Below are 16,695 nucleotides of genomic sequence, written 5' to 3'. Positions count from 1 at the left end.
TCTTTAAAAACACCATGTTTTTAGCTCCCCCTCAGTGAATCCTTATTCATTGCTTTCCAATGGTAAGGCACAGAAATCAATCAGATAGGTTTTCTTAGATTTAAACAAGAAAGGTGGAAGTTTATTAATCTTAAACTCTAATTCGGTTAACGACTACAAATACGCAATGCGACCACACTAGCATGCATACGCGATAAACACACACGCAGATAGAGACAGAAGTAGAAAGAATAAAGGGGAAAAGTTTGAGGCAATAGCTGGGTTCTATTTACGGTCCTTTGAGTTCAATGTAGAGCCTTTGGTTGTCGGTAATTCTTACCATTTCATTGGGGCCCAGTGCATGCTTTAAAACTTGAATCAATGTAAGAGTCTTTTCTCTGTTGAGGTTTAAATGACTTCAGTGGATCGGGAGATTAGTGAAAGAGAAAGAGCTAGACAGGAGAGAGGCTCTTGTTCCAAGTTCAGTTGCAATCTGCAGTCTGATCCAAACTGTCCTGTGAGCAGTTCAAAACCAGACATGGGCCAGCAGGTTAGTCACGTGTCTCACTTTTTTAACAAACTCCTCCATTTGTGGATTCCAAAGCTCCAAAGTGGTGGAGGTGGTGCAGTGCTGTCTCTTACACTGACAAGACGTGGATCACCATTGCCTAGACCAATCTCTGTGTTAGTTGAATCAGTGAGCAGTTCCCATTGTCTTTTCCTAGGCGACTTAGAGTGTAAATTTTTTGCCAGCCATTGCTGATCTCTTTAAACAAGTCATCTGTCCACTCCAGCAACAGTTCATGTGACAAAATTAATATGCCTCATTCTTGGCAGGTGGGGGTCTTCATGACAATGCAATATGACACCTCAGAATAACTCAAAACACAATCAGCAATCTTAACCCTATACACTCAGTATAAAATACATCAGAAATCCTTTTTTTTTACAGCAAGCTGAAAAAATATTTCGTTTTCTAAAAATAGAAGTATTAAAGTAGTGACTGGATTGCAAATTTGTAGCTATTTCTACTGACATACAAATAGCAGCTAAAGGACTTGTAGTCTGGAATTTATAGAATAAAATGGGATTTTGTGTACAATATGTAAAACATGGAGATTAAAATTAGTAATATTCATATTTTCATTTACTTGTAAAACATCAGAACTTTTCAGATATTTCTGCTTTCTTCTGTTTTCATTTTGGAGAATGACCTTTCGACTTTGATACTTAAGACAGACAAATCCACTGACGACAATTTGCATTTATATTGTCCTTTTAAAACAGTAAAATGTCTCAAGGAGCTTCACGGGAGCATTATCTCCTTATGTGGCTTAGTGACGAATTTAGTTTGATATTTCAACAGGTGACCAAAAGCTAGGTTAAAGAGATTTTAAGGTGCATCTTAAAGAGGGAAGAGAGGTAGGTTTAAGGTAATTAGAAAAAGAACCAGAGGGGAATGGAAACTTTTTCTGTGCAACGAACGTTATGATCTGGAATGCATTGCCTGAAAGGGTGGTGGAAGCAGATTCAACAGTAACTTTCAAAAGGGAATTGAATATGCATCTGAAAAGGAAATATTTGCAGGGCTATGGGGGAACAGCATGGAAGGTGGGACTAATTGGATAAATCTTCAAAAGTGCCGGTACGTTAGGTAGGCTGAATGGCTTCCTTCAGTGCACAGGTGGTAGGCCTGAACTCAGACAATCCCTAGCTTACTCTCAACAAACAAATTATACAACAACTGACATAGATCTTTAGATTTCAGCCTTTTTATTATTCTACAGAGTCACTTACAGTTAGAAATAATACAACAGAATAAATGGTGTTCATAAATTATTTCTGATATGCTTCTTCATTGAGTATTTAATAGAGTCATAGAGTTATACAGCACAGAAATAGGCCCTTCGGCCTATTGTGTCCGTGCCGGCCATCAAACACCTATCTATTCTAATCCCATTTTCCAGCAGTCGGCCTGTAGCCTTGTATGCTATGGCCTTTCAAGTGCTCATCTAAATACTTCTTAAATGTTGCAAGGGTTCCTGCCTTTACCACCCCTTCAGGCAGTGTGTTCCAGATTCCAACCACCCTCTGGGTGAAAAATATTTTCCTCAAATCCCCTCTAACCCTCCTGCCCCTTACCTTAAATTCATGCCCCTGGTTATTGACACCTCCACTAAGGGAAAAAATTTCTTCCTATCTATGCCCCTCATAATTTTGTATACCTCAATCAGGTCCCTGCTCAACCTTCTCTGCTCTAAGGAAAACAACCCTAGCCTATCCAGTCTCTCTTCATAGCTGAAATGCTCCAGCCCAGGCAACATCCTGGTGAATCTCCTCTGCACCCTCTCCAGTGCAATCACATCCTTCCTATAGTGTGATGACCAGAACTGTACACAGTACTCCAGCTGTGGCCTAACTAGCATTTTATATAGCTCCATCATAACCTCCCTGCTCTTGTATTCTATGCCTCAGCTAATAAAGGCAAGTATCCCATATGCCTTCCTAACCACCTTATCTACCTGTGCTGCTGCCTCCAGTGATCTGTGGACGAGTACACCAAGATCCCTCTGACCCTCTGTACTTCCTAGAGTCCTACCAACCATTGTAAATTCCCTTGCCTTGTTAGTCCTCCCAAAATGCATCACCTCTCATTTCTCGGGGTTAAATTCCATTTACCACTGCTCCGCCCATCCTACCAGCCCATCTATATCATCCTGTAATCTAAGGCTTTCCTCCTCACTATTTACAACACCACCAATTTTTGTGTCATCTGCGAACTTACTGATCATACCTCCTGTATTCACATCTAAATCGTTGTTGTACACTACCAGCAGCAAGGCTCCCTGCACCAATCCCTGTGGTACACCACTGGTCACAGCCTTCCAATCGCAAAAACAACCCTCAACCATCACCCTCTGCCTTCTGCCACTAAGCCAATTTTGGATCCAATTTTCCAAATTGTCCTGGATCCTATGGGCTCTTACCTTCTTAACCAATCTCCCATGCGGGACCTTATCCAAAGCCTTACTGAAGTCCATGTAGACTGTATCAACTGCTTTACCCTCATCTACACATCTAGTCACCTCCTCGAAAAATTCAGTCAAATTTGTTAGACGTGATCTCCCCCTGACAAAGCCATGCTGACTATCCTTGATTAATCACTGCCTCTCCAAGTGGAGATTAATCCTGTCCCTCAGAATTTTTTCAAATAGTTTCCCTACCACTGATGTTAGACTCACTGGCCTGTAATTACCTGGTTTGTCCCTATTAACCTTCTGGAATAATGGTACCACATTCGCTGCCCTCCAGTCCTCTGGCACATCTCTCGTGGCCAGAGAGGATTTGAACATTTGTGTCACAGCCCCTGCTATCTCCTCCCTTGCCTCACATAGCAGCCTGGGATGCATCTCATCTGGGCAAGATGCCAACTAAATCCCATTTGTTTTGCCTTATTTGGGATGACTCTTGTAATCTGTCACATTGCCAGCAAACTGCAACATATTTTCATTTCAAACTATGTGCATATTTAAGCAAGGTTTGCATGCCTGATGCAGTAAATCACCAAATGATACTGGGGCTAAAAGGATTAAGTTATGTGGACAGGTCACGCAGGTTAAGTTGGTATTTCATTGAGTATAGGAAATTGAGATGTCTAAGATAATTAAAGCATTTAATACAGTCGATAAAAAAAAGGTATCCCCTCTTGTGGGGGAGTCTAGAACAAGGGGGTATAACCTTAAAATTACAGTTAGGCCATTCAAGGGTGATGCCAGGAGCCATTTTACACAAAGGGTAGTGGAGGTCTGGAACTTTCTCCCCAAAAAGCTATGGAGTCTAGGTAAATTGAAAATTTCAAAACTGAGATTGATGGGCATGGGTATTCAGGGTTATGGAAACTGGGGCGGATAAATGAAGTTGAGATACAGGTCCGCTATGGTCTAATGAATGGCAAACAGACTCAAGGGACCAAATGGTCAACTCCTGTTCCTCTCTCCCTATGACTTTGATCATGCTGGGGCAACCTTAAAGCTGATTTAAGAACCCCATCAATACTTTGCCTGTCAGAGTGCAGAGTACAGCAAATGTTGGTTCCTTATACACATCAGGGTTTTCACCTTTCAGGGAAACCTAAGCACATTGAATTAAATTGTTTGCATCATTCAACGTCAGCACAGAAACATAGAAAATTTCCAGTACAGAAAGAGGCCATTTGGCCCATCATGTCTGTGCCAGCTGAAAAATAGCTGTCCAGCCTAATCCTACTTTCTAGCTCTTAGTTCATAGCTGTGTAGGTTATAGTACTTCAAGTGCATGTCCAAGTGCTTGAAGTACTTCAGGCAAACATTTGTTGTATATCTGGGTGGACTGTAGCAACATTTTAGTGACCAGCTTCATATTAAAACAGTTGATAAATGCAATAGCTTCAGATTCCTTGATAATATGCATATTATGGGGATATGGTGACGTAGTGGTAATGTTACTGAACTAGTAATCCAGAGGTCCAGGCTAGTGCCCTGGAGACATGAGTTCAAATCCTGCCATGGCAGCTGGTGAAATTTAAAGTCAATTAATTAATTCAATTCATTCACAAAAATCTGGAATTGAAAGCTATCTTTGATTGTTGTAAAAACCCATTTGATTCATTAATGTCCTTTAGGGAAGGAAATCTGCCATCCTTACCTGGTCTGGCCTACATATGACTCCAGACCCGCAGCAATGTGGTTGAGTGTCGATTGTCCTCTGAAATGGCCTAGCAAGCCACTCAGTTGTTAAGGGCAATTAAGGATGGGCAACAAAAATTCTAATACCTTTTCAAATATGGTGGTTCCATTTCAAATAAAATTCTTTTAGCGAGGGATATCTGGCTTAGAGATTTTTAGATGGCGGGTTCTTAAATCTGGCTGGCACGGATTTTAAACATTCAGATATATGGAGTGCAGTTGTTCCGTTGGCATGTTTGTAAGTTTAAAGATGGTCCGTGATGCAGTCTATCTAGGTCCTGGTTTCAAAATGACAAGTTTCTCGTGGAAACAATGGATATCCACTTAACCTGGGAACAAAATAGGGTGAATCTTCTGGTCATTAGTTTCTGATTATATGATAATGCAGGTAGCAGTTAGTTTTATCCATTTGAGTCACATTGAGCCTCTAGTTAGGAAAATTCTGCTAAAGGTGGAAATACTTCATTTTTTTCTTATTTCTCTGATGTTTCAATGTCACCAAAACAAAACACCAACGTCAAAATCTTCCAGTGGGCTACAGCCATTACACCTGAAAAATGAAAGGTTCATCCATAATTCACAACAGTAAACCTTTCATTCTGATTCTCACAGGTAGCTTGGGGCTAGTAACATGGCTTCTGACGCTTTCTGCACACGGCAGCAGTATACCCATTGCTGTCATTACAATAAATTTACTACATCGCTGTGTGGTATGGCTAATACAAGGGAAGAATATTACAGATCATAACATTGAAAGGTGCAGAAGAACTGTGACTCTCATGATGCATCTCTTACACAGAATTTGTCAATATTACAGAAAACAATACATAGAAAAAAAACACACATTTAAAAAACATAGAATTTTCAATGAATTCTTGCTGCTGTTTGTAAAAATGTTGTTGATTTTCATTTGGCACTTGCAATGCCACAGAATGGTGGTGAAAACTACAGCTCCTATGATGCATTGCACACAAACACATGATTTGACATCTGAGACTGGAAGTGCCAGTTAAAGAACAGAAGCTTTGGGAATAAAGCAGAGCTTAAGCCATGAGCCTCAGGTTGAAAAGCATACAGTGGCTAATTCTGTGAGTGTATGTAGTGTGTTTTGTCATACATATGTAATTTGTAATGGTAAAATTTTAACTCATACACTGGGGAAACAACATATCTCTTCAAAGGACTTGAAGAAAATGTGAGCTTTGGTCATTCTCGTGGTACTTTCCTCATAGGAGTTTTCAAACAAATTGAACAATTTGGTTGATGGTTTAGTGCTTGTTGGTTGGTAATTTCACCTTTTCTAATGAATGGAGCTTTTTTTTTATTGGTATCCAATTAGCATAATGGAATTAATTGATAGAGAATATTTGAGTTCTCAGCAATGATTATTTGAATGAAACACGATTTTTTGCTCTATAAACATATTTATTTTGAAGTTTGACACCTTTGAGAGGTAAGGCAATACAGACACATGTTGGATCCATGCTTATGTATTTCATCCGTAGGGATGGCATGATGAATGAACCCAACTATTTCAGAACTATAACATACAGAATTATTTTGAAGTAATAATAATAGGACTTATGCAACACTAATGCTAAAATGAAAATGTCTAGCTCTCCCAATGGATTCAGTTTATTTCTAATTGTAAAGTACAACTTTCTGTCGGCACATGTGCTTAGACATTTGAATTTTTTTTTTACCAGCCTGCTGATGTTTGTGCTTTGGAATAATTCTATACCCTGTCAACCAAGTAAAGCCACAAGTTTTGTAGAGGGTTAAACTCATGGTAAATTCTAGTTGGCAGGTGATTAATTGTTAAATTCAAATCCCTTCTCGTGCTGTTCTTTCCTTTTTCTAGCCATCCTGATAATCGTGGACATCTTTAGAGATTTGTAATGGAAAGCGCATTCGCATTGTGCAACTTGACAGAAACCCAGAGGACATAAAATACAGAGTCGGGTCCGAAATGGTTATAGAGCCATTCAGTTGCTCCCCTTCACCAGAAAACCGGTCACAAAGAAAATTCTAATATACGCAGGAAAAACGATGAACAACTAAGATTGAAATATCAGGGGTCTTATCAGAGTTTCTGTGGAAGGAATTTTCAAGTTAGATAATGAGATAGCAGAAAAAAACCTGTTTATATGTGCCAATCACACTTATACAATGGCCAGTATATGGTTAGTAGTCAGTGTACAGGGGCTGTGACCACACAAAATTGTGAATTAGAATGTGTTATTTTCATGTCCAAGAATGAATGTTGACCTTGCTTTGTGGCACTGATAGTACTATTGGAGTGAGGGCATCTTGTGTTGTTGTTGGGTAGTAATTTACTTCACTGTAGTCATTTATGAATCTCAGTTCTAATGGAGTGTAAGAATGTTTGCAGGGTTAGATGTGGTCAGTATGACTCCTTTAGTGTCAAAGAATGTGACTCTCCATAAGTCAAGGATGTCCAAATATCATTGTTACATAACTCGAACATACTGAGATTATGGTTTCTTGCGAACAGTAGTACTAGGTTCATCAAGTTTCTTCTGAGATGTTCCCAAGTGCAATAATGTGTAATCCTTGTGCAACCTCTTGGCCTTCCTCCCACTTTGCACCCTTCATAAACTTAAGTCCATCCAAAACTTTGTTAGCCGCGTCCTAACTGGCATAAAGTCCCATTCACCACCTCCCCTGTGCTCGCAGACCTGCATTGGCTTTCGGTTTGGCAGCAACTCAATTTTAAAATTCTCACCTCTTTTTTCAAATCTGTCCACGGCCTCTCCCCTTCCTATCTCTGTAACCTTCTCCAGCCCTGTACTCCTCCAATTCTGTCCTCTTTTGCTTCCCTTATTTACTTAGCTCCACCTTTGGCATCCATGCTCTGGAATTCCCTCCCTAAACCCCTCTGCCTCTCTACTTCTTTGTCCTTTGAGATGCTCTTTAAAACCTACCTCTTTGATCAAACTTTTGGTTACCTGTCCCAATATCTCCTCATGTGGTTCTGTGTCAAATTTTGTTAATCTCTGCTGATGAGGCCCTTGGGATGTTGTACTATATGAAAGGAAATGTATGAATGCAAATTGTTGTATACAAGCATAGTGTACAGATCTGTCTAAATGGAAAAACCTTGGTTGTTAGCTGAGGTGTGGGCTTGTGCCTTATAAATGTAAAATGTTGTTAAGTTGTGTCCATCACATGTAGCATAGACCTGCAAGTGACAATACGCCCTCTTTTCCTTTCTCTCTCTGGTCTTTAGCTTAAACAAGGGAGTTTCCCTGTCACATCAAATGCTGAGCAGTGTTCCCTTGTTTTCTCTTGCTTTGCATGGTGAGAAACCCAGGCATATGCTAGGAATTACCACCAGCAGCAAAAAAGGTGGAAGGTCACTGCTCCTCAGACAGGAGATTGTGGTGTCCCAAGTGACTCTCCTGTTGGGTTCAGCAGAGTTTGCAAGCCTGGATATAAGCTGATAAAATAAGGTAGGCGGCTTCCCACACAATTTTATGGGCCATCCCGCATCCGTTACCGTCTCAAGAGGGCCAATAAAATTCAGCCCTGTGTTTCTGCAATGAGTCACATGTATGATATCACTGCAGTTTGAACCTTTTTATAATGTAGTGGCAGTCTAGATCTCTCACATTGAAGTCTTGCATTCACTAATGTTTCCAAATCTGTGAACACACTGCTCACCTTTACCTCTGATTCTCCCAGTGTATGTGCATGGCTGTTTATTTATTGGAGCGATTTACAATGTTTATTATGTAGACACAACATTCTCACAATTAAATAGAAGATGCTGTGCCATAAAGCTGATGGGACAATTGGATGAAGCAGTTTGTTGAGAACCCAGGGTTTAGCTGGAGCAATGCATGGGTCTACTGCCCCCTAGTGATGTCACAGTTTTCAATGTGAAACTCATTCCATTCTTATATCAAGCAGTGAAATGATGCTGTTGTAATATTCTGTGGTTTTATGTTTTTAATCTTTGTGGATTATGATATAGGGGAGCTTTCAAAATAGAAATATTTGTGTAACTATGTTGTCCGTCATGCTTGCTCTCTCCCTTGCAGTTCCCATATGGCAGACATGCACCTTAGAAATTACAATCTCTTTTCCCCTTCCAGTTTCAGGAGATTTGGCTGAACATGCAATTTAATGCCATTCCATCATTGCTAGATTTTTGTGTCCGAAGCGCACACAGCACTTCAGACAGCCATCTCATTCTGTTCTTAGCTGCATCATACTAACTAGTTCCCTTTCAACTGCTTCCCTCTCTTTTGAACCTTGCTGGTGAGGCAAGGGTTTATATATAACACACACTACACCAAACCTACCTAGGTTAGGACTATTTTGGCATGAAATAACTCTTCCCACCCCCTACCCCAACATTGCAGTTTTTTGCAGGTCACCTGATGAAATGACACAAGCAACCTTCCTCCCCCCCCCCCCCCCACCCCCCCCACCCCCACCCCACCCCCACTGCACTGCCAAAGCCTGTTCGTGGAATAGCTCGGCTTCTGTTAAGTTCTTTGCTGTTAATGACCCGGGTCATGCTAACTATGCGAAAAGCCCTCCAAGAGCTTTGAAAAGCTGCGATTGTCAAGTAAAATATTCAATCTAAAGGAGGTGGCGTGTGGGCCAGCACACTGCCATAGAGTCATTAAAGCACAGAAGGAGGCCATTCGGCCCATCAAATCGATGCCAGCTCCCTGTAAAGCATTCCAGACAGTCCCATTCCCCGGCACTATCCCCGAAGCCGACAAGTTTATTTCCCTCAAGTGCCCATCCAATTTCCTTTTGAAATCATTGATCATCTCTGCTTTCCCCACCCTCGTAGGCAGCGAGTTCTAGGTCATTACCACTCGCTGGATAAAAATATTTTTCCCTCATAGCCTCTCTGCATCTCTTGCACAAAATGTTAAATCTGTGTCCCCTAGTCTTTATACCATCAGTTGATGGGAATAACATTTCTTTGTCTAACTTATCTAAGCCTGTCATAATCTTGTACACCTCCATCAAATCTCCCCTCAATCTCCTTTGCTCCAAGGAGAACAACCCCAGCTTTTCCAACCTGTCCTTGGAACTAAAATCCCCCATCCCTGGAACTATTCTGGTAATTCTACTCTGCACCCTCTCAATGACCCTCACATCCTTTCTAAAGTGTGGCGAACAGAACTGGAAGTGCCCTTCATTTTAGGTTGTAGGTTTAAATCTAGTACTCTTCTGCTTGCTGTAAGGATCCGATGTGATTTGACTTTGGGCAGTCGTAAGCAAATTGTTGTCGAGTTTGAGTCCACAGTATTAAATTGCCCATAATTTAGCATTAATTGCCAATCTTATGCAGAAATACCACAAGAATGGTTGGGATGGGAAAAAGAAATGTTCTGATGCAGTAACAACAACTGGTATTTATATAGCACTTTTAACATCATAAAACGTCACAAGAGCATTACAAAACTAAATTTGACACAGAACCGCATATTAGGGCAGATGACCAAAAGCTTTCTCAAAGAGGTAGGTTTTAAGGAACATCTTAAAGGAGGAAAGAGAAGTGAAGAGATTTAGGGAGGGAATTGCAGAGCTGAAGGCATTGGCAGCTCCTGGTGTGGTCGCCAATGGTGGAGGCGAGGCCATGGAGGATTTGTAAGGAAGGATGAGAATTTTAAAATTGAGGCATTGCTTAACCGGGAGACAATGCAAGTCTGCAAGCACAAGGATGATTCCAGTACAGCTACACCACAGGCATCTACCCGACCATGTGGAAAATTGCATAGATATGTCCTGTCCACAAAGAGCAGGACAAATCCAATCCGGCTAATTGTTGCCATATCAGTCTAGTCTCGGTCATCAGCAAAGTAATGGAAGATGTTGTCGACTATGCTATCAAGTGGCACTTGCTTAGCAATAACCTGCTCACCAATACTCAAATTGGGTTCCACCTGTGCCATTCGGCTCCAGACTTCATTACAGTCTTGGTCCAAACATGGACAAAAGAAATGAATTCCAGAGGTGGAGTGGAGTGAGGCATGACTGTCCATGACATCAAGGAAGCATTTGACTGAGTGTGATATCAAGGAGCCCTAGTAAAATTGAAATCAAAGAGAATCAGGGAGAAAGCTCTCCGCTGGTTGGAGTCATGCCTAATACAAAGAAAGATAGTGTGGTTGTGGGAGGCCAATCATCTCAGCCCCAGGACATCACTGCAAGAGTTCCTCGGAGTAGTGTCCTTGGCCCAACCATCTTCAGCTACTTCAATGACCTACACTCCATCCTAAGGTCAGAAGTGGGGATGATTGCACAGTGTTCAGTACCATTTGCAACTCCTCAGATACTGAAGCAGTCTGTGCCTGCATGCAGTAAAACCTGGACAACATTCAGGCTTGGGCTGATAAGTGACAAGTACATTGGACACACACAAGTGCCAGGCAATGACCATCTTCAACAAAGGGAATCTAACCACCTCCCCTTGACATTCAATGGCATTACCATTGCTGAATCCCCCACCATCAACATACTGGGGGCTGCGATTGACCAGCAACTTAACTGGAGTAGCCATATAAATACTGTGGATGCAAAAGCATGTCAGAGGCTGTGAATTCTGCAGCATGTAACTCACTTCCTGACTCTCCAAATCCTATCCACCATCTAAAAGACACAAGTCAGGAGTGTGATGGAATACTCTTCACTTGCCTGTATGAGGGCGGCTCACTACCACCTTCCTGAGGGCAATTAGGGATGGACAACAAATGCTGGCCTTGATAGCGATGTTCACATTCCACAAACAAATGGGGGAAAAAAAGGGATTTGGAGCAAGTTAGGACAAAGGCAGCAGAGTTTGGATTACCTCAAGTTTGCACAGGGTAGAACATGGGAGGCCAGCCAGGAGTGTGTTGGACTAGTCAAGTCGAGAATTGACAAAGGCATAGATGAGTGTTTCAGAAGCAGATGAGCTGACGCAGGGGTGGAGTCAGGTGATGCTTCTGAGGCGGAAATAGGCAGTCTTAGAGGTGGTGCAGATATGTGGTGGCAAGTTCATCTCCAGGTCAAATACGTCGCCAAGGTTGCGAACAGTCTGATTCAGCCTCAGACAGTTACCAAGGATAGGGGTGGAGTCAGTGGCTAGGGAGTGAAGTTTGCGGCTGGGACTGAAAATAATGTCTTCAGTCTTCCAATGTTTAGCTGGAGGAAATTTCTGCTCATCCAGTACTGGATGTTGGACAAGCTGTCTGACGATGTCGAGAGAGGTAGTGGTGAGGTTGAGCTGAGTATCGTCAGCATGCATGTGAAAATTGATGCCGTGTTTTCGGATGATGTTGCTAAGGGGCAGCTTGTAGATGAGAGTGGTGCTGCTCTAGTGCAATAATGGTGTTGTTTTCAATCGGGTCATGCCACATTGTTGGATATTCACTCTACCTGGCTGTGTTATACTTAATGCAGGAGTATCTGTTGCTGGCATTACATTCCAAAATCAGCAGGCATTCCATTTCCCAGGATTGAAACTCTTCACTTTGAGCATAAATCCACACAAATATAACAGCATGCAATGAGGTAATGAAGGAGGGGGGCCTGGAGGCCCCTTCTTTCAAGAACATACTGTACTCCTATAACTTGCAGTACACTAACCTTCTCCTTATACAATCTCCCTTTGCTTTTACTTGCACTATGTTTACCCATAGGATTGTTAAACTGAGATTCTGTGCACCCTCTTGCACCTGAATCATGCCACAGCAGCAGTGTAATGAAGCCAGACCTTGTGCCTGCAATGTATCTGCATGCTGCAGATATTGATAGGGGCTTCTACTCTGCAGCAACTAGCCACAATGGAAACACCGGCATGCTTTCTGTAAAAGCAGTAAAATCATGACCGGGTTTGAAATTTGGCTGCTTAACTTGTGCACATAAAATCCTTAATTTGGACCACCTTCTGTTGGCTAGGTCACAAAACTAGCTTGCGATACCGAGGAGAAATCTGCCTGTTCAAGTTAGCTTTCTAATTGCAGGATGGACCCATGGGAGTGATAGGGCTGGTATTTGTTAAATGATCTAAAATGCTGAATTTAAGTGTACGTTATAAAAAATCTTTGTCCTTTATGATATGTTGAAAGCTTGGTGATCTGGCAGGCTCATTTAGTTCCATTCCAGAATGCTATAGCTGCTTGACTCTGCATTATATAGAAATGTAGGTCATGAGCTCATAAGACAGAGTCTACAATCCCCTTCCCCACCCCCCGCACTTAGAGAACAAAATGACTTCTGCCCACTTTTGGGTTGGTTGAGCATTCCATTAATGTTTATGTTTTTGAGCTTTCTGCATTACATTTCATCAAATATACCTGATTATATAATTTAATATTAACCCAGGATGAAAAGCTGTAATATCCCTTTACCAGTGACCTCCTTAATCATAGGGCTTTTGTTTAAATTCAAAACCAAGCATGCATGGAATTCATGACCGACTGTACAGTTAGTAAGGAGATTATTACATTTTAGAAAAAACAATTGGGATGAAATATTGTCTAAGAAAACATACAGTATTTCTGAGATCAGATGCACTCAGGCAGTGAGCATCTATCACTTCTACCTCATAATAGACTTCATTACTATTCCTCTACTCAAGGTTCAGCAGAAAATTGAGGAACTTTTATAAAGGCTCCTTCTGTCGCTGAAGGGATGGTAGCTGCTCTTCATTCATATTCTAATGTGATCAAATAATACCATGTGCTTGGTGTAATAGATTGTTCAGACCTAAACTACCCCAAACACAGATGGTTTGCCACTTTGTGTTAAAGGCCATGCTCCTTGAAGATTATTTTAAGTTGATTTGTTTTTTATTTGAATAAAATCTGAAGAACTGAAAGGCACATTAAGTTGTGATTGAAAACAGTTGAATTCTGATATAACAGTATGATGTCACAGGCTTAATGGACCAGTGGGTGCGATATCTTACTCAATATGCAATCTGTCACTCAGGAGCTCAGATATTGGGGCATTTCCTCTTTGGCATTTGGGCTGAGGATTCATCAAACCATTAAAAATGTAACTGCCAGATTTAAGACTTGTGAACCAAACGCAGTTCTGATTTGTAAATCAAGCACCCCGACTCTGGCATTGCCAAATTGGTTTGCCATCCATGACTTTTAAGATCATTGACGTGGCCACAATCTGATGAAATGCTGCAACCAAAAGCAACTTTTTCTCTTGGCTATTGTTCTGGGAAAATATTTCATCATAAAATCGCACTTTTCATTTTATACATTTATCAGCTTAAGGCACATTGACAACATGTAGGAGGAGTTATTGGAGGACACTTGGCCTAAAGAATAGCCTTCACTAGCCCTTGGTTGATACTCCAGTTGGTCACCACCATTTGGTCTTTGGATTTGTATCTTATTCTTAGTCTAAAGTATGTACCTGTATATGTGATCAGATGTTAAATATGGATAAATAACACAAAGTTGCAAGCCACTTTAACATTGACTCACTAAGCTTAAATCAGAGATAGAGATATGATAAAAATATGAATGTTGTAACATCAGCAGTGATCATGCCATACTGTTAAATAAAGCTAATGTATATAATGGGTGTTGCAAAGTGACACCTGAACGCACATGTGACATGTCAGCTGCATCTAGATCATGTGTTTAATATAGTATCAGATTTATGCCCCTGCATTGACCAAGCATGATGTATAATGTTCGGCATTATTGCTGCAAAACTGATGTATCTGTCGCCAGGATGACTGGTAGGAGCATTCGCACCGAATTTTAAAGTAGGCATGTCAGTGTGGAAAATATCATAACAGTGGCAATTTAATACACTGCATTCTGCATGCATATCCTGCTACTTTTCTATTTTGTCTGATATAACCATGACTGTCTCTTATGTGCTGCTTCTGTTGCACTGTGCACTGAGTGATGGGGCTGTTAGCATGCTTCCCAGCTAACTGTTGCTTTTCTCTCTCTCTTTTTCTGTGTCTCCTTTGTCTCACTTGTCCTGCAGATACAGCAGCTATGGCAGCAGTGCTTACTCGGGTTCTCGATCTTACTCTGGGCTCAGTACTTCCACCGCCACCAACTCTCGCTACAAGACCTCTATCTCGCCTGCTCCTGAGGCAAAATCTGACAGGTTTGTGCAATTATTCCCACCAGGAATTACCCCTCAAAACACAACTATAAATAGCAGTTGTTGGAAATACACAGCAGGCCTGTCCATATTGGATTCACCGTCTGCTTTCCATTTCCAGTTCTATAGAAGGACTGAGCATGAAATGTTAATCTGCCCTTTCTCTCTTCAGATGCTGACAGTTCTGTATTTCTAACATGTTCTGCCATTACAGATTTGCAGAATTTATGGCTTTTTTTATTTCAAAATTCAAATCCTTTTTTATTTTGAGCTCTTTACCCTCACCTTGTGTTTGCTTTGAAGATTTTCAACCTTCTGGCCCAAGTGTCATTGAGCTAGGCAACCAGATAAGGCCATTATATTGGACCATGGGATAGCAACAGACAAATGCTTAAAAGTGTGTCTGCAGTTCTCCTCTTGGCTCTTCAATTTTTTTCTCCATGCCCCAAAAGAGTGTCCACTAAATTGTATTGCAATTCACAAGCAATCATGCTGTTTTGTATTCGAATGGAATAGTCTGTGATCAAAGGATTCAGATGTAACATGTATTGGGTTACGGTAGCAGAGTGGTTATGTTACTGGATTAGTAATCCTGAGGCCTGTATATTGAGCCGGAGACATGAGTGCAAATTTCACCATGGTAACTGGGCAATTTAAATTCAATTAACTAAATAAATCTGAACTAAAAATGCAGTAACAGTAATGATGACTAGAAAATTACTAGATTGTCATAAAACCCATCTGGTTCATTAATGTTCTTTAAGGGAGGAAATCTGCCATCCTTACTGGGTCTGGCCTATATGTGGCTCCAGACCCACAGCAGTGTGATTGACTCTTATGGCCGAGCAAATCATTCAGTTAATCAGCACCACCTTCTCGAGCAATTAGGGATGGGCAATAAATGCTGGCCTTGCCAGTGATGCTCACATCCCATGAATTTTTTTTTTAAAGATTCTGGTTGATAGGTGAACAATAAGTATAATGCTATGTGACATAAAGAAACAGACCCATAAAGTACAGGCTGTCATAGCAATTAATAATGGGGGATGTGCCTGTGGAAATTATACATTTTGCGGAGTTTGAAGCTTTGCTGATGTACACATTTATTATGAAACATGCTTTAGAGGACTGTTTTACAGGGATACATGTTTTACAATGGTATATATTTGACACGTTGTAAGCTCACAATATTTACAAGGCCTGTTATTTTCCTGCATGTTAAAATAGATTTAGACAGTTGTTTATGAATCAAGTATACTTATAAGTGCATTTTATTCATGTAGCCTTGCCACTCATCTATGATAGGTCCTGTACTTCCTCATCCGCTAAATGTTTCCATTTGAAGAACACATTTCATCTGAGTTCATTTTATCTATAAAGCCTCGTGTACGTACGATGCTACCAGTTAATGCTCTCCAATTAATCTGTTTGCCAAGTAGTGCTGAATTTGGGACCATTTTGTAGTGAGCATGCCCATTTGAAAAAACTATCGTATTTTATTGATTAGAATTACATAAAATTTACAGCACAGAAACAGATGATTCTAGTCTCTGCTGGTGTTTATGCTCAACACAATACTCCTCCCACCCTACATCATCTTACTATCTGCTTAATGCTTATTAGCTTCAGCATTTGCCAAATTGCCAAATCTTGTCAACCAAATAGCAATTAGATCACACTGTGTCACTACACCACATAAGTGACTAGGTAGCAAACACAGTGTTACACAATGACCTTTTTATACAGTCAATAGATAGTTGAAGTCTCTTCCAAAAGTAACATAAGTTGAGAATTCTGCTTGAGCACAGCCTTGACTTTGAGTGTGTAGCAGCAGTATAAGAAATGCACACTGCATGACTTTGATTGCTAAGCTTCT

General features: G+C 40.9%; 1 protein-coding gene across 7 annotated transcripts in view; it reads left to right on the top strand.

Annotated features, from left to right (window-relative positions):
* Nucleotides 1–16,695, top strand: part of fhod3b (formin homology 2 domain containing 3b) — a 603,766-nt gene that overhangs the window by 461,877 nt on the left and 125,194 nt on the right. For 6 of the 7 annotated variants that reach the window (XM_068055443.1, XM_068055407.1, XM_068055426.1 and 3 more), the window contains one exon: nucleotides 14,697–14,822. The exons of the other annotated variant lie outside the window; for it this stretch is intronic. In XM_068055443.1, the coding sequence (XP_067911544.1) occupies nucleotides 14,697–14,822 (126 nt within the window). The remainder of the gene's footprint in view (nucleotides 1–14,696; nucleotides 14,823–16,695) is intronic. 7 annotated transcript variants of the gene reach the window in all.

Source organism: Heterodontus francisci, chromosome 2, assembly GCF_036365525.1.
Source record: "Heterodontus francisci isolate sHetFra1 chromosome 2, sHetFra1.hap1, whole genome shotgun sequence".
NCBI classification, from domain to species: Eukaryota; Metazoa; Chordata; class Chondrichthyes; order Heterodontiformes; family Heterodontidae; genus Heterodontus; species Heterodontus francisci.
This window is presented reverse-complemented; position numbering and strand designations above follow the sequence as displayed.